The sequence below is a fragment of the Myxine glutinosa genome, chromosome 10 (genome assembly GCF_964187855.1).
Source record: "Myxine glutinosa chromosome 10, kmMyxGlut1.1, whole genome shotgun sequence".
Taxonomy (NCBI): Eukaryota; Metazoa; Chordata; class Myxini; order Myxiniformes; family Myxinidae; genus Myxine; species Myxine glutinosa.
Window position 1 is genome coordinate 88,774,195 of NC_136270.1, and position 27,713 is coordinate 88,801,907.

General features: G+C 47.4%; 1 protein-coding gene across 1 annotated transcript in view; it reads right to left on the reverse strand.

The window, feature by feature from the left end:
* Positions 1 to 27,713, reverse strand: part of LOC137434002 (vasoactive intestinal polypeptide receptor 2) — a 156,202-nt gene that overhangs the window by 36,277 nt on the left and 92,212 nt on the right. Inside the window, exon 6 of the mRNA XM_078785849.1 lies at positions 7,510 to 7,630. Coding sequence (XP_078641975.1) covers positions 7,510 to 7,630 — 121 coding nt within the window. The remainder of the gene's footprint in view (positions 1 to 7,509; positions 7,631 to 27,713) is intronic.

Here is a 27,713-nt window from a genome sequence, read left to right on the forward strand (position 1 = left end):
TACCCTGTTCGAGTCTTTTCCAAAGGTGCAGGTGGGTTATTCAAACCTGCTTGCAGGTATTAGCAGTATGACTTAAAGTCTGCTCAAAAGAACAGCGTCCTGTGATGCCTGTGAAACACCAGGTGATAGTTTGTAATTTGATCCAATTCAAGATAGCATTGGGGTGGTGGTACAAGCATTGGGGTGGTGATACAACATGACCTACCTATGGCTGGCACTCAATATTGTTGCGTGGAGGTGGGGGGGGGGGGGTAGGGGGGACCTCAGCGAGATGGTGGTAGGTGTAGTATGGTCCATGTGTTTCGAGTACATTAGATTGCCCAGTAACAGCTAGGGACCTGTCAAGTTAAGTCGTTTATTACACGTGACGTGGATGAGGCAGCTTGTGTAACTTATAGACAGGTTAGACATTACTTTTGTGTATATGAACACCTCATGTGGATTGTCTGGTCAGTGTATGTCAGCCATGGTGGCATAATGTGCTGTGGATCCCGATGTGCCATCATGCAATTATTTTTATTGGCACCGCCCCATTGTGGGACGGCCAGAGGAGAACTCCAGAGTGGAAGACGAAGATAACGTGAGGAGACCTCGCTTGGAGGAGGGAGGCTAACTAGTGAGAGACAGCTCTCTTGCAGGAGGGAGAACAAGAGAGATGGAGAGACCTGCAGACGAGGAAGAAGAAGAAGTTTCATATGTTCAGAGGAGAGATATCAAGAAGCCTCATGTGAGAGGATGGACAGAGCAAGCTGACCACGGAGGAGATTTGAAGGAGACTTTAATTGTGGCTTTGTCTCTCTTGGGATTGACCCAAGCAGGGATCACCCTGTGTTTTGGAGGGCCTGGAGGAAGACGAAGGAGGGCAGACCAGGGCAGGAGGCCTTGCTTAAAAGACCAAAGGGGTCCACGAGGCCTGGTTTAGGCAGCTGATTATCACTGGCCTTCCTCATGATTTATGTTCATCATACTTGTTTTGGCCTTCGGTATATTGGGAGCTACTCATCACTGGCTCTCGTCTCGCACCTCGTTTCCCAAGCTGCGTCCACCCTGCACATCAGATAAAAGGGAAGTCTCACCTGCATTATTAGCTTGTTGTACGAGTGTGACCTGTGGAGCCTTTCGTGAGATGGTTTTTCGTTTATTTGTCAATCATTGTGCATAAGTTTGCATATGTCCATTTACATCTTGGTGTCCATTTACCTTGCTTGGTTCATTCCATTTTTGTTTATAGCATCTTGTTTACCCTCTTTCCTGTTTACTTTACAAAATAAATCCTTTAAAAGGTAAGAAAACGTGCTTGAGCCATCTGTCTGCTTTTCGTGTGTTTGCCGTCGATTTTGACCTGATTGAAGAATCTTTGGAGAACAGTAAATTTATATTGCATTGAACGCAGTGCAATAAAAGATCGTTGGTCCATCTTCTGAGACTAAAGGTCTCGGTGCTGAGGTTTCTGTCTTGACTGGAGCTTCAGACATGACAGTATAATAATTTTTAATTAAATTACGAAAGAAAATGTCATCAGTGTGAAACTACGGTATATATAAGCGATCCCTTGGCCTACAATCCAATAGTGGCCATATTTTGTTGGACCACCATATGAATTTGACCTTCAACATTTAGGGATAGAGTGTAAATTAGTAAAACGTGTCCCCATCTTCACCCTATCCATAAAACTCAACCATGAAAATTGGAGGAAATTTTTTTTTTTTTTTTGTATACAGAGTCGAGGCTCGTGAAAGAGCTAACATTTATCAAACAAACAAATCAAACAAACAAGTAAACAAAGTATATAAAAATGGGAGCGGTCGACAAGATTGGGAGAGAAGGGGAGGAAGCACACAAACAACATTTGAGAGCAGGGACATCGGGAGATGTTTTTGGAGGGAAAGGGCCTGGGGGGAGGCAGGATAGGTATAAAACGAAAGGACACCAAGGACTTCCAGGAAAGAAGACAAAAGTCACCTCAAAAAAGTGGATTTGGGGTGAAATTAGCAGGGGTAGAAAAGATCAAGGCTTTGGATGGGGGAGGATAAGAGATGGTGGTGAACAGCTGTTTTAAAGACCTGGAGGGTGGAGTGGGATTGAAGAGAGTGAGGGAGTTTGTTCCAGAGGCGGGAGAAAAGAGGAATGAAGGAGTGAAGGTGAGCAGAGAGCTCTTCTCTCCTCTTCTTCTTCAACCTAACCCTTAATGTTAATAATCGATAAGTAATTTTTAAAAAGACAACTGCTCTCGCCGTACCTACCAAATGCTTAGATACACCTCCACATCTTACCCTGACGGTCTTCATGGTGCTACTTAAAATGTTTCAATTTCCTTTTTGTCCCGTGTTGAACTCTATATTCTATTATAATTCACTCTTCCTTTTCCTCTTCAAAACTTGGTTTTCAAATAATTCATTCGACCACAGCAACACATACAGCTCTTCCTTTCTTCATTCCCCAAACTCACCTTCATACTCGCCCCAACTCTAACGTTTTCAAACGTTTACCCGACTTGTAAATTTCTAGATCCCCAGCTTACAATGGATGTTTGCATTTAATTAACCGTTTATTTTGTAAAATACACCAGCGTCGCAATCCCTGTACCCTCCCACGACTTCTTCAAACCCCATTCATCCCCTTCAAACCTCCACCCTCACCCCGCACCTTAAATTATTCAAGTTATGATCAAAAAGGTGTTTTTTTGTTATTTAGGACACTAATTAAATATCAAGTGCACAACTTCAGTGCAGGTCCACTATTATGATGCAAAAACATGTTGGAAGGCCAAGCGGTCTTTGACTCTGCATTGGAGAGGATTCTGCATTGTCAAAATTGAGCGATGACAAAAAAAAAACATTTCAATGCTTACTAGAAGACAGGGCAGCATGTATTATCATAATAACATAATCATAAGACTTTATATAAACAAAAAAACAAACTATTTTGGGGGGCAACCCAACCCCCCCCCCCCCCCCCCCCTCCCACCCCGTGTACTTCCTCAGATCCCAATTTTTCCAATTACTTGAACAAACATTGGTACATCACGGCTGATGAAGGTTGTGGTGACGTTTCATCAAAATTGTGTGTGTAGGTTCTGAGAAAAAAAAATACATATTTTGGGGGCAACCCTCCCCCCCCCCCCCCATAGATCCCCAAAGGGGCAGATTTTTTTTAATGCCGTGAACAAACTTCGGTACATCACGGGTGACGAAGGTTGTGGTAAACTTTCATCGAAATAGTGTGTGTAGTTTCAGAGGAAAAAGCAAATTCCTATTTTGGGGGGTCAAACGTGGATCCACTTTGACACCTGGTAGACCCCCTTAGATCCCGATTTTTTAAATGCCATGAACAAACTTTCGTCACAACACAACACATATCATTTGTGCCAAATTTGGTCGCAATCCCATCAGCGGTTTCGGAGAAGAAATTCCAAGTGTTTACGGACTGACGGACGGACAACGCGCCATCGCATAAGCTCCCCTGAACTTCGCTCCAGGTCAGCTAAAATTGGGAGCACTAATTGTAGAAACAAACCCTGCAATAGCAATAAAGCTGCCCCTATCCTATAGGTGGAGGCCTCATCGCAAATCTTGCCTTTTTGTTCATGAACAGTGCCATCAGAAAGTATTCACACACCTTAACTTTTTTCACATTTTCTTGTGTTACAGCCGGAATTTAAAATGGATTAAATTGAGATTTTGTTGTCACTGATCCACATATAGTACCCCATAATGTCAAAGTGGAATTTTGTTTTTGGAATATTTTACAAAGTAATTAGAAATTAAATACGAAATATCTAAATAAGTATTCAACCCCCTGAAGTCAATACTTTGTAAAAGTGCCTTTGGCAGTGATTACAGCTTTGAGTCTTCTTGGGTACGTCTGTATCAGTTTTGCACATCTGGATTTAGGGAATTTCTCCAATTCTTCTTGCAGACTTGCTCAAGCCCGGACAAGTTGAATGGGGAGCGTCGGTGAACAGCAATCTTCAAGTCTTTCCACAGATTCTCAATGGGATTAAAGCCTGGGATTGGCTGGGCCACTCAAGGACTTTCATGTTCTTGTTCTGAAGCCATTCCAATGTTGCTTTGGCTGAATGCTTGGGGTCATTGTCCTGTTGGAACATAAATCTTCGCTGCAGTCTTAAGTTCTTTTGCACACTGAAGCAGATTCTCCTCAAGGATGTGCCTGCATTTGGCAGCATTCATTGTTCCCTCTGTCCTGACAGGTCTCCTAGTCCCTGCCACTAAAGAGCATCCCCATAGCATGATGCTGCCTCTAACATGCTTCACTGTAGGGATTGTTAGATGGGTCATGAGCTGTGCTCGGTTTCCGCCAGACATAAGCACTTTGCATTCAGACCAAATAGGTCAATTTTCATCTCATCAGACCACATAATATTTTTCTTCATGCTCTCAGTCTTTGTCGTGACTTTTTCCAAACACCAAGCCTGCTGTCATGTGTCTTTTTTCATGAGTGGCTTCCGTCTGGCCACTCTCCCATAAAACCTAGATTTGTGAAGTGCTGCAAAGACTTGTCCTTCCAACAGGTTCTCCCATCTCAGCCAAGGAACTCTCTAGTTCTGTCAGAGTGGTTGTTGGGTCAGTTTGGCTGGACAACAAGCACTGGAAAGAGTCTGAGTGGTTCCATGTTCTTTTCATTTCCTAATGATGGAGCTCACTCTACCCTTGGGAACTTTCAACACCCTATAAATTGTTTTATACCCTTACACAGATCTACGCTTCCTCACAATTCTATCTCGTAGTTCTACAAACAGTTCCATGGACTTCATGATGGAGTTTCTGCTCTGACATTCACTTTCTGACTTTTCTGGTGTGTTTCTTTCTAAGTCATGTCCATTCAATTGAATTGGCCACAGGTGGACTCCAATCAAGTTACAGACACATTTCAAGGATGTTCAAAGGAAATTGGATTCACCTGAGCTCAACTTGCAGTATCATAGCGAAGGGGTTGAAAACATATTGACTCAAGACATTTCAGCTTTTCACAATTTCAGCAAATCTTCACCATTTCGTTTGCTCTGCATAGCTCTGAAGGCCTCATAAGCCTCTTTTGTTAGGCTCGTGCTTTCTGACCTCCTCATGGCTTTATCTCGACTCTAATTCACCATCTGATTTCATTTTCCATAGTCTCTAGGATGGTTTAATGCTCAGTTTCAGCAAAAGGTGAGAAAATCGGCAAAATGTATTCTAATAGCTGTTTTGAATGTGTCTGGAGAGAGGGGAGGGGGTTGAGAAGGGAGGAGGGTGGAGAGGAGGTTAGGTTGGGTTTTTTTTACTAGGAATTAGTTATTTTATTTCATAATAATACCCTCTATCCCCTGTGTGTGATGCTCTCTCCTGTGCAATGTGCACAGTGAGGAGTTGTAGAGGAGTGAATGGTTAGACGAGTGAGGGGTTAGACAGGAGTGAGGAAGGAGATGAAATGAGAGGGGTGAGGCGTTAGAGAGGATTGAGGGGTGAGAGGGAGAGTGAGGAGTGGTTGGAGAGGAGTGAGGAGGCATTGGAGAGGAGTGAGGAGGCATTGGAGAGGAGTGAGGAGGAGTTGGAGAGGAGTAAGGAGAGAGAAGGAGGGGTGAGTGAGGGGTGGGGGGGGGGGGGGGAAGGAGTGACATATCCAGAAATGATGAGTGAAGGGTCACATATTATGTGAAGTAAATAAGTTGTGTAGATTACATCATTTATGGATCTGATTAATTGTCAGTAACCATTTTGGAAAACAGAATGTGCAGCATCTAACTCAAGATGTCCAAATGTAACACACTTCTATATCCGTGGGTTTCCCATGGGTGCCCCACTTGTGTGTGTGTGTATATATATATATATATATTCAGCGCTGACCCGAAGGAACGTGTCAGGAGTCATTTAGGAATTTTAGGATTTTAGGATTTAGTCATTTAGGATTTAGTGTTGTAGATATATATATATAATAGGCCAATGCCATCTGTCTGTGCCACCCTGAAACACAGATGCGTTCTTCATAGAGAAAATAATATTCAGCAAAAGTTGCTTCAAATTAATTCAAACCTACAGGAAAATTTTAATTTCATTCAATCAAACCAAGAAGTAAAGCTGGGTGGTGTACAAGGGAACAGACCGCTGCTTCAATTGCTCCTGATTCTTTACATTTGTTGTTAAGAAATATGTCATGATATATTTGCTATTAAGAAAAATGATGATTTTGAAATTTCACAGTGCTCTATATTAAGTAGAATTAATAGGCTGATGGTGCATGTCTGTCCTGTCCCCTTGCACTGTATACTTGAGGGACCTCCACAGGAGTGCATGAATGAAAATTGGGTACTTGGGTAAAGTGAAACACACCTTTCGAAGATAAATAATGGGCTGATTCAATTAAATTAAAACAAAAAAACAGGCTTACTCTTGGCCAATCCACATTCACCTCACAGGGGGTCTTAATCCGCCATTTTGTTTCAGCCAAATCAAACTCGCACAGGCTTCTTGAGTACATTTCAAGACTGGACAATGCATCTACTAACATGACATGGAGGTACTGTTTTGAAGAAACAAGGTAATTTTGATTACAACTCATGCAGATGAAATGAGGTAATGCATGTTTTGTTCGCAGAGATCACGGCAGCAGTCTAATATACACCGCCCAATGAAGATATGTTCTCATAATGCAGAGGAAAGAAATTTTTGAAATCTTTCATATTATAATAAAGATTTGGGTTTTCGCCAGACTTTTCATGACTTGTAATCAAACTGATGGACATGTAATTCACATATTATATGAAGAAAATAAACATTAAAGGTGACAAAATCAGCTGGGTCGTGAAATGCCTGCGTACATAATTAATAAAACATCACCTGAGTTTATGTACATTTTAAAAACTAAAACAACGCATGGAAAACGGCACGGTACATTTTCATTTCAACGAAAATAGTCATGATCAATATTTCATAACTTATAAACATACGAGCCACCACCTGTCACAGGGAAGGGATGGGAGTCCAGAGGGAGGATGGTGGGGGTGGCGGATATCAGGGGGGCTGAAAGGAGGTAGGGGAATGGGAAGAGGGAGGGAGGGGAAGGCGTGTGGTGGAGGGAAGAGGTGAAAGGGAGTCAGGGGTGGGGTGGGAATCTGGAGTGGGTTGGCAGGAGGCAGGGGTTGAGGTGGGATGATGGAGGGGAAGGGGTTACGTGGGAGTCTGGAGGGAGGTGGTGTGGGGTTAGAGGAGGGAAGGGAAGAAGTGGGAGGAGGGAAGGGAAGAAGTGGGAGGAGGGAAGGGATGTGGTGGGAGTCCAGAGGAAGGAGGTGGGGTGGAAGGAGGCAGGAGAAGGGGTGTGGTGGGAGTCCTGAGGGAGGGGTGTGGGGCTGGATGAGGGAGGGGGATGGGGTGGGAGTCTGGAGGAAAGGGGTTTGGTGTGGGAGGAGGCAGGGGGAGGGGTGGGAAGAGGCACTCGGAAATGCCGGGTAACTTTGCTTGTTAGATATTAGGCAAGTTGATGTTGTAGTTGGTGTTTCTTTTTTGAGTATGTTACCCGAGATGTTTCACATTCTTTGTTGAGGACAAAGATGTCCTTTATGAAGACTGAAATGGCCCGAAGAATGAAGGAAAAGAAGTAATTTACATGGATGCGGTTCCGTGTGCAGTGCAGCTTCCTACTCCATCCATAGTGCCAGCCAGAAACAAGGGTGGGGATAAAGTTTTAAAAGATTACAAGAAGAGCCATTCTCAAAATGATAAAAACTATTTTTAGTTTGAATATAGATTCATGCATTAGAAACAGTACTGTATAAATCTGATATATTTTATTTGACAATGAATGCTATTGTCAGATATGTACACAAAGCACAATGCATTTCTGCCATTTTTACAGGCCCCAAATCAACTCCCCAACCCACACCACACCCCATCACTTCTTTCTAAGTCCTATATATTATCTGCAAAACTCAAAATTAAATCATAATAGGGCCATGTAATGTTTTTTAAATTTACAAGTACGTTATAGATAATTTACACATCATTATACATACTATGGGGAACATTCAAAATGTTGTTCCAAGAAATGTCATTTATTTTAATTTCCTAAAATATAGATAATTAGCAAGGGAAAAATGTTTTCTTAACTTTTCTTTCCAATCTTTGTCATATATTCTGTCCCCTTGCAGTTATAATGAACAAAGACAGGTCAGTGGTTCAAACCTCGACTCTGAGTCTGCTACTGGACCGGACGGCATCATCTCACGCATCATAAAAACCTGCTCTGCTGCTCTTGAACATCCACTCTCTGCCCCTTTTACCCTGTCGTTTGCGCTATGTCATCTTCCATCTGATTGGAAATCAACCAACATCACTGCATTACACAAAAACGTCCCCTCAACTACAGACCTATCAGCTTACGTCCAATGCGGAATTCTTTACAATGAGCCACGTTTCAATTTTTTCCATGGAACGGTTTTGGAAATAGAGGTGCAATGTTTTTCGGGTTTTCCAGGATGGTGCCTGTACCACGTGACCTATGACATCATAATTATCATAAAAATATTCTGCGGCAGGAGGTGCTCATATGGTGAAAAATTCATGTCCATCAGACCAACAGTTGCAGAGAAAAGAAATTCATACTGATCAAATGAAGCGTTATACTTGTAGAGTTGTGACGTCATAATCAAGGCATCGATGACATCATCATTAACACATCTTTTTCCCCATGTGGAGTACTTGACAATGAACCATGTTTCCATTTTCTCCATTGAGCGGTTTCGGAGATATAGAGGTGTAATGTTTTCCCAAGATGGCGTCCGTACCATGTTACGTCCTTAGGAGTGTTTGTTTACACTTAGTACACCTACCGGTGTACACCGGAGGGGACTATAGGTTTGCACGCCGTCCCTCCGTCCGTCAGTCCGTCAGTCTGTCAGTCCGTCCGTCCGTCACGCAAAGAACAGTTTTCCGGACTTTTTTTCTAAACGCTTAATGCTAATGATTTCACACTTGGTACATGGTTTCCTCATGATAAGTTACAGGTCAAGTTCGAACTTCACGACGTTTCGATCATTTTTAACAAAGATATGGCACTTTGAACTTTGGTAATTCTGATAATTCTGATGATCCTTAACTCAGTGCCATTTTAAGTTCAAGCTCACTCTGTTCAATACCCAGTCCCTCAACAACAAAAGCCTCATCCTGAACGACTACATTCTAGACAATAAACTGGACTTTCTCTGTCTCACTGAAACCTGGCAACAACCTCTGGACTACTTCTCACTCAACCTCACTACACCCAATGGATATTCTTCATCAATAAACCACGCTCGGAGGGCCAGGGTGGTGGAATTGCCGTAATTCACCGACAGGACATCAAGACCAGCCTCATCTCCATCTCATCTGCTCCATCATTTGAACACCTGGCTTTTAAACTCTCTGGTCACACACAGTCAGTCATGGCTGTCGTCTACCGCCCTCCCAAAGCACATCCATCATTCCTGTCTGACTTCTCCTACTTTCTGACCCAGCTCTGTTCCCTCTCCCCCTCAATCCTCCTCCTCGGTGATTTCAATATCCACATGGACTCCACTGACTCCACAATAACCACTGACTTCACTGATTTACTCACCTGCTTTAACCTCACTCAACATGTCAACTTTCCTACCCATAACCGTGGTCACATTCTGGACCTTGTCTGCTCTACTGGATTAATTTTGCACCATCTCTCTGGCTCCGACCTCACCCTCTCTGACCACTTAGCCATCACTATGACCATCAACATCCCCACCCCAGCACCAAGGCATTATCGCACTATCAACTTCCGTAAGCTAAACGCTCTTTCACCTACCTCATTCTCATCCACCCTCTCTGAAAAAATGTCCACTTCTCCCTTCGTTGACCTCCACACCCCTTCCGACCTCACTGACTACTACAACCACACTCTCTCCTCCTGCCTTGACCAGCTTGCGCCTATGAAAACCAAAACAGTTTCTTTCACCCATTCTGCTCCCTGGTTTACCCCTGAACTCCGCCTGATGAAAACTCGTGCTTGCCAACTTGAAAGACTCCGCAATAAAACAAGTCTCGCAATTCACTCCCAAGCCTACAAGGACCACCTACAGCACTACAAAGATGCCCTCTCCCGCGCCCGCTCCGCCTACTACTCTCAAATTATCCACTCTGGCTCTGGAAACCCAAAAGCACTCTTCTCTACAATAAACAAACTCCTCAGCCCCCTGAACACCACCACCCAGTCATTCACAGTAGACAACTGCATCTCCTTCCTTTCATTCTCCCAATGCAAAATTGACAACATCTACAACAGCTTAACCACCACCGCACCCGCTCCCCCTCAAACCACCTGCCCCCCCTTATCCTGCCAACCCCTGTCTCAATTCTCCCCAGTCTCCCCGACTGACCTCTCTGAACTCCTCATAGGAATGAAAACTGCCACCTGCACTCTTGACCCCATCCCCTCCAGCTTTGTCAAGGCCTCCCTTCCTGCTCTCTCTCCACTTATCACTGCAACAATAAACTCCTCCCTGTCTACAGGCATCGTCCCACCATCCCTCAAAATTGCTGCTGTTACCCCCATTCTGAAAAAACCTGGACTCAACCCTGACACCCTAAATAACTTCAGACCCATCTCCAACCTACCCTTTCTGTCAAAAGGTTTGGAACGCGCTGTAGCCACTCAACTCAAACATCACCTCTCTGCCAATAACCTGTATGAAACATTCCAATCCGGATTCCGCTCCAACCACAGTGCTGAAACTGCTCTCCTCAAAATCACCAACGACCTTCTCCTCTCCTCTGACGCTGGCAACCTCAACATTCTCATCCTCCTCGACCTCAGCGCCGCCTTTGAGACCATCAATCACACCATCCTCCTCACCCGACTTGAAACCACCTTTAACATTACCGGCACTGCCCTGCCCTCTCTTGGATCAAATCATACCTCTCTGACAGACGCCAGTTCATCTCCATCAATAACTGCAAATCCCCCACTGCTCCCCTCCCCCAAGGTGTCCCCCAAGGTTCAGTTCTCGGCCCCCATCCTCTTCATCCTGTACCTGTCCCCCTTTGGTCACTTAATCCGCTGTCATGGTCTCCAATTCCACTGCTTCGCCGATGACATCCAGCTTTTCATCTCCACCAAGTCCATCTCCACCGCCACCCACTCTATCCTGACAAACTGCATCACTGAAATAAAATCCTGGCTTCAAATCAACTTCCTCAAACTTAACTATGATAAATCTGAAATAATCATCATTGGCCCAAAAACGCTCACCAAATCCACCCATAACTTTGCCCTCAACATCGACGGTTTCCCAGTATCCACCTCCCCTCACATCCGGAATCTTGGCATCATCTTTGACCAAACCCTCTCCTTCGACAAATACACTAAACAGATCACAAAGACAGCCTGCTTTCACCTGAAAAACATCGCCCGTCTCCGTCCATCCCTCTCCTCCATGGCTGCAGAAACCCTCATCCACGCTTTCATCACCTCCCGTCTGGACTACTGCAACAGCCTCCTCTATGGTTCACCCTCAATAATCACCAATAAACTCCAATACATTCAGAACTCCGCTGCCCGTCTACTCACCCATTCCCGGACCCGTGACCACATCACCCCCGTCCTTTACAAGCTTCACTGGCTCCCCATCCCCCAGAGAATCCAGTACAAAATCCTCCTCTTGACCGACAAAGCCCTCCATAACCTGGCCCCATCCTACCTGGCTGACCTCCTTTCCAGACACACTCCCACCCGCAACCTCCGCTCTGCTGGTACCAACCTCCTGACCCCCCCCCCCCCCCCATGCGGACCAAATTCAGATCCTGGGGGGACAGGGCCTTCTCCATCGCTGCTCCCACCCTCTGGAACTCACTACCTCACACCATCAGAGACTCCACCTCACTCACCACATTCAAAACGTCACTCAAGACCCACCTGTTCAACACTGCATTCAACATTTAACCCACAGCATTTAACCCCTGACTATCTCTTCTCCTTCTCCTTCCTTTTGCTTTGATTATTTACCTATTGATTTTTGTCTTTTTGCACTTGTTTTTTGTACTCTGTCAAAGCGCCTTTGGGCTTCTTGAAAAGCGCTATATAAAATAAATATTATTATTATTATTAATAATAGGACCGATTGAGATAAAATTTTCAGCATATGATGGACTCGGTCTGCAGAATATTTTAAAGGTAATTATGACGTCACAGGTCACGTGGATCGGCCGCCATATTGTTTTTCATGAAAACACTAAAACCCCTTTTTCTCTGCAACGGCTGAACGGATCGGGGCCAGACTTTGCAGACAGAATCGCATACCCATGACGAACAAAAAAGTCAACGAGCATGACGTCATGCGTCACATGGTTTCAGAGTTATGACGTTTTTAAGCATGAACCTTTAAAACCGAGCCCCTCCCTCATTTTTGATCCAATCGAGGGGAAACTTCACAAATCTATTCAGCATGTCAGTCTACTAAAATGTCCTTTTGGAATATGCGATAGGGCACGTGGTCTGGCAGATATCGTTAATTAAACGAAATTTTTTTTTTTTTAAATGGATATCTCTTGAATCGCTAGTACCTCAAATCGTGAGTTGGTAATAATTTATATAATTCACACAGTGCAATACGTGCAGGCCGCTCCACGGAGCGACCTTGCGGGCTTATCAACGAGGCGAGGCGTGACACACGTGTCTCAGCATTCCTCAGATCAAGTTTGAAAACCAGCATCAACCGTGCATAAATTTGCATATTCGATCATTTTTGACAAAGTTATGGCACTTTGAACTTTGGTAGGGGACATGTATTGCAGCGCAATACTCAGAATGCTTGTTATGAATAAAAAATTAACAGGCAGAGGCGCTCCTATGGTAAAAATTTGTCTCAATCGGACCAACGGTTGCTGAGAAAATTAATTTTTAAAACTAATAAATAAATAAAATTACAGACATGCACGCCACACAAGGCTATGTGCGCAACCGAATGCCTAATCTTGCTTTTTGCTTCAGGAGCGCAGGGTAAATATAATGGAGCAAGTACTGTATATATATATATATATATATATATATATATATATATATATATATATATATATATATATATATATATATATATATATATATATAAATATAAATATATATTAAATATATATATATATATATATATATATATTTATATATATATATATATATATATATATATATATATATATATATATATATATATATATATATATATATATATACACTCAACCCTCGGCTATCGCGAACTCAGCTATCGCGTTTATCTGCTATCGCGGCTACCTAAAAAACTGCACAAACACGACTATCGCGCCCCAAATACGCGCTATAGCGCACCGGAAATGGTGAAAAAAAAAAATTCAAACAGTCCGGGTGCTACGTCATCACCGAGCGTGGGGTGATTCACGTGCTGATTGGTTGTGACGTCAGGACGTCAGGGGCACTGTGATTGTCCGCCCGGCGCCATTCAAGTGCGCGTCGCCTCAGAGTGAATACTGTAATAGCAGTGTCTAAACCTTTTTTTTGTGATATAACAATGGCCGATATACCCCGACCCCGACCCCCTACCATTGCCCAGCGTAATGCAGCGGCACCTGCTAGGGAAATCAAGAAGAGGAAGAACTTAACTTACGCTCAGAAATGCGAAATTGTGCAGTTGATAGACAATGGTGAAACAAAGCGAAGTGTTGGAAAGAAATTTGGGATAAATGAGTCAACAGTGCGAGGTATTTACCAAAACCGTGACCATATCAAGGCCCATATGAATCTTGCCTCATCAGAAGCAGGTGCCCAAGCTATGCGAAGCCGTAATCAATTGCTCCTCAAGACAGAACAATTACTCGGACGATATCTGGAGAGGCAAGCAAAGCGAAACTTGGCGATTGATACTCGTGAAATTATGGACACTGCCAAGGACATTTATGCTGTTGTGGCTCGTAAGATGGGTGTGCAACAACCTCCAGTCTTTCTTGCATCCAAAGGGTGGGTAGATAAGTTCATGTCCCGTCATAAAGTGAAAAGTGTGAAGATATCTGGCGAGGCGGCAAGTGGGGACAAGTCTGCAGCCCGTGAGTACCCTGAATCTCTAAAAATATTATCGATGAAGGCCAGTACACTCCTGATCAAATTTTTAATATGGACGAAACCAATTTCTATTGGAAAGCAATGCCTCGGCAAGCATGTATCACTACCAAGTCAGCCAAAGTTCGTGGAAGGGAAGGCCATAAAGGAGCGTTTCACCCTGCTGTTCGCTATGAATGCGTCAGGAACATGCCGCCTTAAACCCACAGTTGTGCATCGAGCTAAAACGACCCAGGGCCTACAAAGGATGCAACATGAACAAATTAAATGTGCACTGGTTGACATCAAAGAAGGGGTATATGTCGGCCAAACTTTCCCAGGACTGGCTCAAGGAGGCATTCATTCCCGAGGCTGAGGATTTTTGCAAGTCCCCAAAACATAAGGTTGAACATTCTCCTGCTCCTCGACAATGCCCCTGGACATTCGCCACTTCTAAGGGCCGAGCATCCTAATGTGAAGGTCGAGTTTTTGCCACCAAACACGACTTCCTTGATCCAGGCCCCTCGATCAGGAAGTCATATCAGTTGTGAAGGCGTCCTATTCCACACGGCAATTTAGGAAGATGCGCAGGCAACTAAAGACACCGCCGTTATCCAGCAATTGCTCGACAGGGAGGATGAGGATGACATGGTTCAATGGGATACTGAGGCAGAACAAAAAGTGATTCGGTATTGGAAAAACTACAATGTGAAACAGGCTATCGACTTAATGGTAGACTGCTGGAACAATGTTACCCCAGCCACTATCAATCATGCCTGGCGTAACATTTTGGAAGGTCTCCCTGAGGACCGCCAGGTGGCTGTGCCAGGTACGCCACAGACTGTTGAGGCAGAAGTAGAGGCAGCGGCGGAAGAGGCACGCCAAATCCCTGGAGCTGGTTTTGCTGAGACTACTGGTGAGGACATCCGAGAAATGATACAGCCTACTGCAGTTACTGTCGACGAAATAATTGAGGAAGATGATGTGGAACAAGAAGAGGACAGTTCAGGAGAGGATGAGGAAGGTGTAAATGTGAGGCGTGAGGGATTATCCATGGCCGACATCAAGAAATTGATAGACTTGGGTTGCCAGCTTCGCCACCTCCTTGAACAAGATTTAACAATCAACAGCGAAGCAAGGTGCTCCTTTATTAATAAGGCACTGGCAGGTTACGAGGAGCAGTATCACGCCCACATCAACTCCCTCCGCAATGCCAGATCACCGAATTCTTACGGCGTCGCAACGAGGCACAGCCCTCTGTCTTTGACGAGTCCTCTGACGTTGAGGGCTTCTCTGGTGCTACAGCTGACGCAATCCTGGATGAGTTAGAGGCACGTAGGGGTGGTCAATCAGACTCCACCCAAGCCTTGGAACCTACCCAACCATCTAAGCCCCTCATCGTCCCAAAAAGTAAATAAAAATGGTTAAAGAAAGTACTTTTTTTACCATTTTATTTTTATTTACATATTGTGATTCTTGTTTTAATGTTTCTTTATATGTTAATGTTTCTTTATATGGTAGAAACACTTGGTAAAAAAGTGGCAAAAATAGGTTAAATATGTGGTCAACTTGGGGGTCCTGGCACCAATTAGAATTATTACCATACGTTCTTCAGTTCGGCTATCGCGATTTCGGCTAACGCGCACCGATGGCGGCACCAATTAGGCGCGATAGCCGAGGGTTGATATATATATTGTTGCGGTTTTGAGTTTTGTACAGTCAGTATAATAAAGGTTAAAATTTCCCCCTCATAGTTTTAGTCACACAAGCAACATGTAGCCTCGCGATAGTGTCGTTATTTCTTAGTATTTGTGAGCTTAGTCCTTTTCCTATGTTAGTTCTGCGTTGAGTAGAGTCAGGAGAATAGGTCCTACTTCCATTGACTATCCAGCCTCCCTAGCCTCATGCCCCTTTGCACTGACTTTGGTTCATTTTGGGCGAATTAACACGAGGCAGGCCTAGGAGGGTCGGGGCGGAGCCGAATGAGGGCGGCAGAGGAGCTGACGGTAAGCACGAGCTGCCAATCAGGGCTCAGAGGTTGTGGCGGCAGCACTGCGTCACAGGGCGTGGTTGGAAGGTTCGAGAGGGTTCAAGAAGGTTCGGGGCGTATCTATATCACCCATCGCGCAAAGCCCCCAGGAGGACTAGCGCGGGAGGACTAGCGCGGGAGGACTAGTGCGGGAGGACTGCCCAAGAGGACTGAGCATCAAAGGACTGAAGTGAAGGACTCGCTGATGAGAAAGAGGACTGCCCAGGAGGACTCGTGCGCACTGACCAACCAGGAGGAATCGTTGACGAGCAGGAGTTGAGAGCGTCAAAGAAGTTTGAGAGATACGCGGGTGAAGAAAGACGCGCATGAACCGGAATACGCGCTATTAAAAAGTGACGCTCAGTTGAGCTGGAGGCCGAGCTGGTACAGTGCTTTAAGTCACGCGAGTGATAACGGCTGTGTAATCGCCAACCGCGCTGAGAGACGCGCATTTTCCCTTATACCTCATCGGCTGCCTTTGTTCAGGAGATGCGCTACGAGGTTCCTTCCACCGCCTGCTCGCCATCTTCGCGGGACGTGCTGGGACCGTGGAGAGCCGGACGGGGCTGTTCCTGGACGACCATGTCGACGCGTTTGGCTGGAACATCAACCCATCTGCAATTCCCTGTGTGAGTGTGACGGGCCCAAGTCTGGGTGATAAGATAAGACTGACTAAGTGCTGCTCTGTGTCTCTGCGTCCCGGTCATTGTACATACGTGTGGGAATCATAATTAAACCTGTGTTCTTCCTTTTTCCATTCGATCGTCCCTGTGATTTCCTCATTGGCAAAGCGTGGTACGAATAGAACCGCTCGAATCGGGTTCCACTACCTAAACTGCACGGACCACGTGGTACTCAATCTGCTCGGCGTACCCAAACCACACGTGGCTCGTGCGAGGCTTGCTTCCTCGCTTCCGTGGCGGCGCAGGGATTTAGGTACGAGCGAGACTTGGTCCCGAAACCCTACTTTGCGTTTTGCCCGGAAGAGGCGTTTCAAGTCTCGGTTCCGCCAAGCCCAGAAAGAACAAGGGGATTAATCCCCCCATGGTAAGGGGAAAAAGGGCGGCAGAGAACCGTAACAATATATATATATATATATATATATATATATATATATATATATATATATATATATATATATATATATATATATATATATATATATATATATATATACTGTATAAAAAATATTTAAAAAACACCTTTAGAGGCCATTTTTTCCCCGCAAGCGGGGGTTGGCCTTTTTCGGGAACTGTGGTTGTTGTTGTTTTCGGTCCCCTTTTTGAAGCAATGTTTTACGGCCGGATGCCCTTCCTGACGCCAACCCTTTTTGCCGCCTTTAACGACAAGCAGGGAATTACCAGTGAACTGGTACTCAATTTGCCGACCTTGGAAGGATGACAGGCTGAGTCAACCCCCCTGGCGTTAATTCAGCGATTGACCGGGACTACGAACCCAGGATCCTAGGATCCTAAGCCAGCACCCTAGCCGCTAGCCCAACACCAGGGTCTTGGTTGAATACAATACCACCACCGTTTAGAGGCCATTTTTCCCCGCAAAGCGGGGGTTGGCCTTTTCGGGGACCGTGGTAGTTGTTGTTTTTTGGTCCCCTTTTTGAAGCAATGTTTTACGGCCGGATGCCCTTCCTGACGCCAACCCTTTTTGCCGCCTTCAACGACAAACAGGGAATTACCAGTGAACTGGTACTCAATTAGCCGACCTCGGAAGGATGACAGGCTGAGTCAACCCCAATGGTTGAATACAATGACATGGGATAATTACTGATTGGAGTAAAGTCACCACAATGCCACCATTATACTGTATATATATAACATAACATATATATATATATATCTATATATATATATATATGGTTAACATAATATATACATAATACATACATAATATATATATGGTTAACATATATATATACTGTATATATATATATATATATATATATATATATATATATATATATATATATATATATATATATATATATATATATATATATATATATATATATATATATATATATATATATATATACATAAATAAAATCCCTGGTGTTGGGCTAGCGGCTAGGGTGCCGGCTTAGGATCCTAGGATCCTGGGCTCGAATCCCGGTCGATCGCTGAATTAACGCCAGGGGGGTTGACTCAGCCTGTTCATCCCTTCGAGGTCGGCAAATTGAGTACCAGTTCACTGGTAATTCCCTGTTTGTCGTTAAAGGCGGCAAAAAGGGTTGGCGTCAGGAAGGGCATCCGGCCGCAAAACATTAGCTTCAAAAAGGGGACCAAAAACAACAACCACGGTTCCCGAAAAAGGCCAACCCCCGCTTGTGGGGAAAAATGGCCTCTAAAGGTGGTTATTTTATTTTATATATATATATATATATATATATATATATATATATATATATATATATATATATATATATATATAGATATATATATACACACACACACATGATCTACTCCAGGGGTGGAACCCGGATATTTTGAAAGGGAGGTGAGGGGGGTCCAGAAATGAATGAAACCGGGTGCACACTCGCCTCGATGTTGCAAGTGCGAAGCTATCAAGGTGTGGGGTCTGGGGTCCACTTAAAGGGCCTGGAAGCTTTGGGATATTTGGTGCTCTCATGTACATTGAGATTCTGCTGACCAAATTGGCTACATGTTGGGGGTGGGATGGGGGGGGGGGGGAGGGGGTGAGGACCTTTGTTTCGATTGTAAGATATATTTTATTTGCCTTTTCATTATTAATTTTGACGTGGTTGAAATCCGGCAGCTTTGTTAACTTAAAATGACATCCTACAATCTTATCCTACAATTATCCTACACTTATCCTGCAATCTTTTTGCAATTTACTCCGAAAACAAAACATGTTTATTGTAGTAATTAAATTGAAGTATCTGAATTCGTTTAGGTACTCCGAGGATGAATTGTTCATGAATATTCATGAGTACTAGAACTTATGTAGCATTCGGGAACAGTCCTCTTCATACCGTGTATGTTTGTGAATATATGGCGAGCGGTTATAGTTGAACTTTACATGTATATTTTTTTAATTGTATTGTGTCACACAAGTGCAGTTTACACACAAGTGCAGAACCTGCTCCAAGCCAAGCCTAAGGTTTGATCTGTTCTTAGGCGCCATGATGGCACATAACGTGGCAGTGCAACATTTTTTTTTTACTGCCAACAAGTAGAACGCTGTGTTTTCAAGTCATTCTATCAAGCACTTCATGTGTACTCGAAGGTGGATGACATCAGAGGCAGCTAAAGTCGCCAATTTTTTTAACTAAGCAATTATATATTGTTGTGGATATGAGAATGTTTTTTTATTTTGTTGTTGTGGTAAAATGTTGTTGTAAAAGGTTGTTGTAAAATATCACCCCTCCTCCCTCCGTTTGTGGTTGTATAAAGGTCAAAGGGCGTTTCCGTAGTTAGTCCATAAAACATACATGCAGGACACGATATATCCTTTCTTTTGACAGTTATATCCTTATTATGTGTATTAGCGTAAGGCTGTGTCTTCCATTAATTGAAATACTCCATTGCACCAGTGAAAGAGAATAGATCCCCTTTCCTTCCCATCCCCAAAATCTCCATCCCATATTACATCCCCTCTCGTCACCGCTGAGCCCTCGATTGCCCATATTACCTCCGATCCAATTGCCGCCATTGACCACGAGGCAGGGTTGGGGGAAGGAAGGCGTTTCCCCACCTCGTCAGAGAGGGGAGGAGTGAACCAGCCCCGCTCGACCAACCATGAGCCAGGGGTTTGGCTACAGAGGGCGGAGGAAGAGCGGCCGGGGAGGTTCGCAAAGGTTGAGGGGCGGGGGCCTATATAACCCAAGGCAGGGGTGTGGCCAGAGATGATGCGTTTTTACAGAGGAGAGCAGAAGACAGAAAGGCCTGGAGTTGGACTTTGAGTTGGTCTGAGTTGGTTGGGAGTCGGTCGTCAAGTGCAGAGTGGTGAAGAGTCAGTCAGTAGAGGTGGTGGTCAAGTGGTTGCGTTGGTTGCGGTGAGGAGTCGGTGGTAAAGAGTGAGGGACCAAGAAAGAGAGAGAAAGAGTCCTGAAGCAAGAGAGGAAGTTGTTGGACTGGGTGGGACTAAGGAAGGAGAGAGAACCCGTCACACCAATCCCCCAAGCTCCGCGTTGGCTCCACCAAGCGTTCAGCTCCACCAAGCTCCGCGTTGGCTCCACCAAGCGTTCAGCTCCACCAAGCTCCGCGTTGGCTCCACCAAGCGTTCAGCTCCCCCAAGCTCCGCGTTGGCTCCACCAAGCGTTCAGCTCCACCAAGCTCCGCGTTGGCTCCACCAAGCGTTCAGCTCCACCAAGCTCCGCGTTGGCTCCACCAAGCGTTCAGCTCCACCAAGCTCCGCGTTGGCTCCACCAAGCGTTCAGCTCCACCAAGCTCCGCGTTGGCTCCACCAAGCGTTCAGCTCCACCAAGCTCCGCGTTGGCTCCACCAAGCGTTCACCTCCAGCCATCCACCTCCTGCAATTCCCCGCGTGAGTCCGTCTTTTGTTTGTTCTGTCCTGGGTTAATTAAGTCTGTATAAGCTAGTATTTTCCCTGTGTCACCTGCGTCTTATGTGTTGTAAATAAACCTTGATTGCTTTCTTTTTGCTTGTGTGTAAATAGCCAATAAATTCAGTCGTATTTCCAAACCTTTCTTTGCCTTCTTTTTCCTCTTTGCATTCGTCGCCTTTGTCTTTTCCCCATTGGGCAGCTACGGTGCGATACGGCCAAAGTTCGGGTGGAATCGGGTGAGTTTTGTTAGGTCGCGGTCTTACACCACCGCTCGGTCTATAACATCTAACCGCGATCTATAACAATTGGTAGTCAGGAGATGGGATTCGAACCTGGGACTAAATTTATTTAGCCCAAATTTTGGACACCAATTGTGTTAGTACTATAACAATTGGTGTCGGGAGTGAGATTCGAGGCCCGACCAAATTTTGAAAAAAAAAAAACGAATAGAGGAAAAAAAAAAATTTGGTCAAAATTTGGAGCGGCCGAAATTTGTTTTGTTTTACGAAACTCGAATTTTGCAAGTCGCGCTATGGCGGATCAAGACGGCTGGGGTCCGGTAAAGGAGAGTGAGGTAGGGTCGATCCAGGACCAAATTGAGGGACAAGAGGAGAGCGAAGCAGTGAGGGCGGCAGGTTCGCAAAATAGCGCCGTCACGCACGAAGTAGCGGGCGCGCAAAAAGGCGCCTCGCACGAGCGTGCGGTAGCCGAGCCGGCTGTATCAGCGGGCTTTAACATGCAGCCGATTGACATGCAGGCCCTCATTGCGCAGTTACAGGCAGCTGTACAGATGAGTATGGGGAGCCAAATTGAGCGATTGGGTGAGCGGTTGGGGAACCGGATGGATGCTCAGGGTGAGCGATTGGAGGGCCAAATGGGGGTAATGGGAAACCAAATGGGGGTAATGAGGGACGAAGCGAGGGGTACCGGTGAGAAGTTAGACAATAATTTTGAGGAGTTAGACAAGAAAATTGGGAAGTTAGACAATAATTTTGAGGAGTTAGACAAGAAAATTGGGAAGTTAGACAATAATTTTGAGGGGTTAGACAACGGGATAAAAGAAGTGAAAAATGGGTTAATGGGGGTAGAAAATAGAATGGCTGCCCAGGAGAATCAGATAGAGGGAGTGAAAACTGGGTTAACGGGGGTAGAAAACAGAATGGCCGCTCAAGAGAATCAAATAGAGGGAGTGAAAAATGGGTTAGAGGGGTTAGAAAACAGTATGGAAGGCAAATTGAGGGACATGAGGGACCAAGCGGAAAGGGAAGTTAAACAAATGGAGCAGCAGATAGAGGGGGTCAGAATGGGGGTAGAAACCAAACTGGATGCTCACAGGGAGGAAATGGAGCAGATGAGGGTGGCATCTGGGCAGGAGATGCAAGTGATGGGAGAGGAGATCAGAAGAGGAGTGAGTGAGGAGGTGAGGCACTGTAAGGAGCGCATGGAGAAAGAGGTGAGAAAGGGGACTGTAAAATTGCAAGGTGGTATAGAGGAGTTGACGCTGGGAGTAGAACAACTGACAGTGGGACAAAAGGAGTTGGGGGACCAGGTAAAGAAGAACACAGCGGTAATAGAGGGTTTAAAATCGACACAGAAAGAGATGAAAAAGGACGTAGGGGTAATTAAAAAAGAGTGCCAGACGGTACATGAGGACCTGACGAGGAAAATGGACAAGGTGGTAGAGGTAATGGAGGTTAAAGAGCGGGAGGTGCGGGAGCACATAGAAAAAAATAAAGTGGAGTTAGAGGAAGAACTTAAAGGGGCGCACGAAGAGATGAAGGAGATGAAGCAAAAATTAGAAGAAGTGGAAGAAGGGGTGAGCGAAATTAAGAAGCGACGGAGAGAGGATAAGAAAGAGATAAAGGAGGAAGTAAAAGAATTGGTCCAAAGTCTGTGTTCGGATCGTGATGATGTGCTCATTAACCGGATGAGGGATTCGCAGGTGATGGAGGAGAAGCGAAGAGAAAGAGGACCCGGTGTAAGTGGTGACCAATATGGTCGTGCGTATGATGCGCCAGGTGATTTAATAAGCTTGGGGGTCGAGATAGACCCGGAAGTTCGTGAGAGGCCACGAGTGAGGTGTATGGCTGGTCCGGAGGGTATGGAACGAGAGGTGCGAGGTGTGGGTGAGCAAGGTTGTGGGAGTATGGAATGGGTAGCGGGTTGCGGAGGTGTGACCCATGCATCGACACCAACAGGGGTAGTTGTTGGAGGGACCGGGGAGGCACGAGAGCCCCTTGGGGGTAATGTACTGTGGGGGCCCGGCCGGTTCGGCCCCGCGCTGACCCCGCAAGGGGCGACGCACGGGGTCCGGCCGGCGGGCAACGACTCGCATACGAGGTGGTCCCACAAGGTCCCACTCGCGCCGTATGACGGCAAGAGTGATCTACGCGCGTACCTGGCGCAGTTCGACTGTGTGTGTAAGGGTAACGGTTGGGGTGAGGACGAAGGTGGAGTACACCTGGTGGCCGCATTGCGCGGCGCGGCGGCGGAGGTGCTGACGGCATTACCAGCGGGTGCTCTCACCCTGCCAGCCCTCCGCGACGCCCTAATTAATCGATTTGGAATAGAACAGCAGAGCGAGCTTGTTAAAGCTCAGCTCGCGCTGCGAAAGCGCAAGCCCCAGGAAGCCATCGGGGAACTTGCCCACGACATTCGCCGCGCAGTGGGGATCGCACATGCTAGCATGGCAGCGGATTCCCGGGAAAGCCTGGCGCTGGACCATTTTATCCAGGCCCTCCCGGATATTGAGCTCCGGCAACAGCTCGCCATGTGGCGCCCGCAGACTCTGAGCCAGGCGGCTGACGCTGCGGCCCGTTGGGAAGCAGCGAGGCCCCTGGCCCGGGGGGGCGAGCGTCTCGCAATGGCGGTCCGCCAGATGGGACCCCCGATGGAGGGCGGACCCCTTAGGGGGCCCACCCCCGACGTGGGTCCTGACCTGGCGGGCATGGTCCGGAGGCTGCTGGACCAGCGCCTGGCAGGACCTGGACCATGGCAGGCGGCCCCGGAGGTGGCCCGCGGTGGACCACGAGTGGGTAATCCAATTCGGACCTACAGGGGGGGGAATTTGGAATTCCGGAGGCAAGCACCTTACCAGGTGAGGTGCTATACCTGCAACCGCCTGGGTCACCTGGCGCGGCACTGTCGAAACGCGCGCCGGGATGATCCCCGGCAGTTGAGGTCCTCAACTCCGCCCAGGGGGGAGCGGGTTAGCCGACCCCAGACACCCCCCCGCCAGACCCCGGGAAACTAGAAGGTGTCGGGCACGTAGGGCGGTGTTCGGCAGCAGAGGATGGAGGAGAGCCCTCATTGACGCGACAGGTCATTTATTGTGGCCAAATTGGAACCGGTAGCCTGACAATTAGATGCAAAATTGCCGGCGTGGGGGTAGACGCCGTAGTGGACACAGGAGCTAGCGCCACGATCATCAGCCCTGTGGTCCTTGATTCGAGCGCAGGTGGCTGGGATAAGATCCAGCGCCTGCAAAATTATAGTTTGCAGCTTGCTACCGGGGTGACGGCCCCGATCATAGGGCGTGGTTCTGTGACCCTCAAGTTAGGGTCGGTAAGGAGGGAGATAGATGTTTGGGTGGCGGAGGTGTGCGACCCATGTTTAATAGGGTTGGACCTGTTGACTGCCAGCGGTTGTAAAATCGACTTGTGCCGGGGGATCCTGCAGGTGGGAGTAGAAGAGCTGCCGTTAGGGGGAGTGAGCACGGCCGAGAGAGCGGAGCTGGAGGCTTCCGAGGCCGTGACCATCCCCCCAAGGGCCGAGGCGATAGTGCCGGCCCGATGGGCAGCTCGCCCAACATGGCAGGAGTCCTGCGGCCTGGTCGAACCGGTGGCAGCGCAGTCCATACCGGGTTTAATCGTGGGCCGCACCCTTGTAAAAACGGACGGACCGGTAGTGGCCGTCCGAGTAATAAATATGAGTACAGAACCACGCACTATAGTAAGGGGCACGAGGGTAGCTGGCTGCACCCCCGTTGAGGAAGTCGCGACAGTGAGGGGCGAGAACGTCCAGCCGAGCCGACCCCGGGGGGAGCCTTCAATAACAAGTAGGAATTGGCCCGATCCCATTTGCGAGATGGTAAATCGTAGCAGCATAGAGTTGGGAGGTACCCAGAGGGAGGCCTTACACAAACTGGTTGGGTCCCATTTGGACCTCTTCTCCCTGTCCACCGAGGATATTGGACGTACGGGCCTGGTGAAACATCAGATCCACACCGGTGAGGCCCGGCCTATTCGTCAGGCCGCCCGACGGCTCCCTTGGAGCAAGAGGGCGGAAGCTGACGAGCAGGTTGAAAAAATGCTCGACGCAGGTGTGATCGAGCCCTCGGGAAGTCCTTGGATGTCACCTGTTGTGCTGGTCAAAAAGAAGGATGGGACCACGCGGTTCTGCGTGGACTATCGCCAGCTAAACAACGTGACACTCAAGGACTCATATCCCCTGCCAAGGATTGATGACACCCTCGATGCCGTTGCGGGCTCAAATTGGTTCACAACTTTGGACCTCAAGAGTGGGTATTGGCAGGTGGAGATGGATAGGGCAGGGAAGGAGAAAACGGCATTTTCCACAGGTAAGGGACTGTATCAGTTTACTGTGATGCCGTTTGGTTTGTGTAACGCCCCCGCCACCTTTGAAAGATTGATGGAGCATGTACTAGGCGGCATGCCATGGCAGTCATGCCTGGTGTACCTGGATGACGTCCTGGTACATGCCCAAACGTTCCCCCAGGCAGTAGCTAATTTGGACCAGGTGTTCGGGTGCCTCAGACAGGCAGGGTTGAAGCTGAACCCGAGTAAGTGCACTTTGTTTGCAAGAGAGGTGGCCTATCTAGGTCACGTGATTGGCCGCGAGGGGGTAAAAACAGACCCAGACAAAATTAAAGCGGTAGAGGAGTGGCCCGCACCACGTACCATCAAAGAGGTGCGGGGATTTTTGGGACTCTGCTCCTACTACCGGCGCTTTGTGGCGAAATTTGCGGAGTTGGCCCGTCCCCTCCACCGGCTTACGGAGAAGGGGACGCGATTTAATTGGACACGGGAGTGCCACGAGGCCTTCCAAAAATTGAAGGGGTGTCTAACATCCGCACCCCTTCTAGCTTACCCCACTAGTGACGGGACATTTACCCTGGACACGGATGCGAGCCAGGAAGGATTGGGCGCAGTTTTGTCTCAGACACAGGAGGGCGTGGAGAGAGTGATTGGTTATTATAGTCGGGCCTTAAGTAGGCCCGAGAGAAATTATTGCGTCACTCGCAAAGAGTTATTGGCTATGCTGGCTGCCATGAACCATTTCCACCCGTACTTGTACGGGCGGAAATTTTTGGTTAGAACTGACCATTCCTCCTTGCAATGGCTCCTTCGGTTCAAGGAACCGGAGGGCCAAATTGCAAGGTGGTTGGAAAAGTTGCAGCAGTACGATTTTGATGTGGCCCATAGGGCCGGGAAGGCCCATGGTAATGCGGACGCACTCTCTCGGCGTCCTTGTCTGGGAGAAAACTGCAAATTTTGTGCGAGACACGAGGAGAGGGAACAATTGGGCGATTCGGACCCGACCCTCGTTGTCCGGGCAACCCGGGTGAGAGGGCCAATTTTGCCACTAACTGCAGATGAGGAATTCGGAACTTTGGCATGGAGCACGGCCCAGCAGGAGGATCCTGTCCTGGGGCCAGTGTTCAATTGGGTCAAATTGGGGCAAAGACCAAAGGGGGAAGAGGTCACCCCCCTCGGGGCACAAACAAAGGCATATTGGGCTCAGTGGCAGACCCTGGAATTGAAAGGCAACATCTTGTATCGCAAGTGGGTGGAGGTTCCCTCTGATCGAACTTCCTGGCTGGTGATAGTCCCTGACAAATTCAAGAACGTCATATTGCAACAGGTGCATGGTACCCGCTCCGGCGGCCATTTGGGCAGGACAAAGACAATATCTCGGGTCCGCCGGAGGTTCTATTGGGTGAATATGGGGCGCGACATACAGGACTGGTGTCGGAGATGCGACGCCTGTTCTGCCAAAAAGGGACCAGCACGGAGGATGAGGGCCCCCCTTCAATTACATCAGGTGGGGGCCCCCCTTGAGCGGGTGGCTATGGATATTCTAGGACCGCTGCCCCGCACCCGCCAAGGTAATAAGTATATCCTCGTTGTGATGGACTACTTCACCAAGTGGCCGGAGGCTTACGCCCTCCCCAACCAAGAAGCAGGGGTGGTAGCGCAGGCCTTCGTGGAAGGATTTGTGTGCCGGCATGGGATTCCACAGGAGTTGCACACCGACCAGGGACGAAATTTTGAGAGCAAATTACTAAAAGATGTGTGCAGTCTCCTGTCAATTCGAAAAACCAGGACAACGCCTTTAAGACCTCAATCTGACGGGATGGTGGAAAGATTCAACCGAACTTTAATCCAACAACTGGCACTGTTCACCACCACCCGTCAGGATGACTGGGACGAACATCTCCCTTATTTGCTCATGGCCTACCGAACCAGCCAGCACGGGGCCACCGCATGCAGTCCAGCGTTGCTTATGTATGGGCGGGAGTTACGGGCTCCCGCCGACTTGCTATGCGGTCCCGTGCCAGACACAGTGGTTAACCCGCCGAGGGAGGGGTACGCACGTCACCTAGAGGAAGGCATGGAGCTAGTCCATGCCTTCGCCCGCCGCCAACTCCATCTGGCGGGGGAAAAGATGAAGCGCAGGTACGACGACCGGAGCCAGGGGAGTCAATACGCTCCGGGGATGAAGATTTGGTTCTTTAAGGCGGAAGGGAAGGTGCCCAAAACTCACCTCCCCCTGGCAAGGCCCAGGAGTCGTCCTGTCGCAAATCTGTGACGTGGTCTTTAAGATCAAAATGGGGCCACGAGCCCTCCCTCGGATCGTCCACGCCGACCGGATAAGACCTTACACCGGCGAGCAGGCGCCCCCGTGGATTGCCTCGGCTTTAGATGCCGAGGCGGGACCCAGTACCTCTGAATAAGGGGGGCTTATTAGTGCCAGAGGACTGGGGGATTGAGGAGCGATAGGCCCGGTGGGAGAGGGTGGCATCCCTGCCACCCTTCCCATGGTGGTGGGGCAAATGCGCACTAGC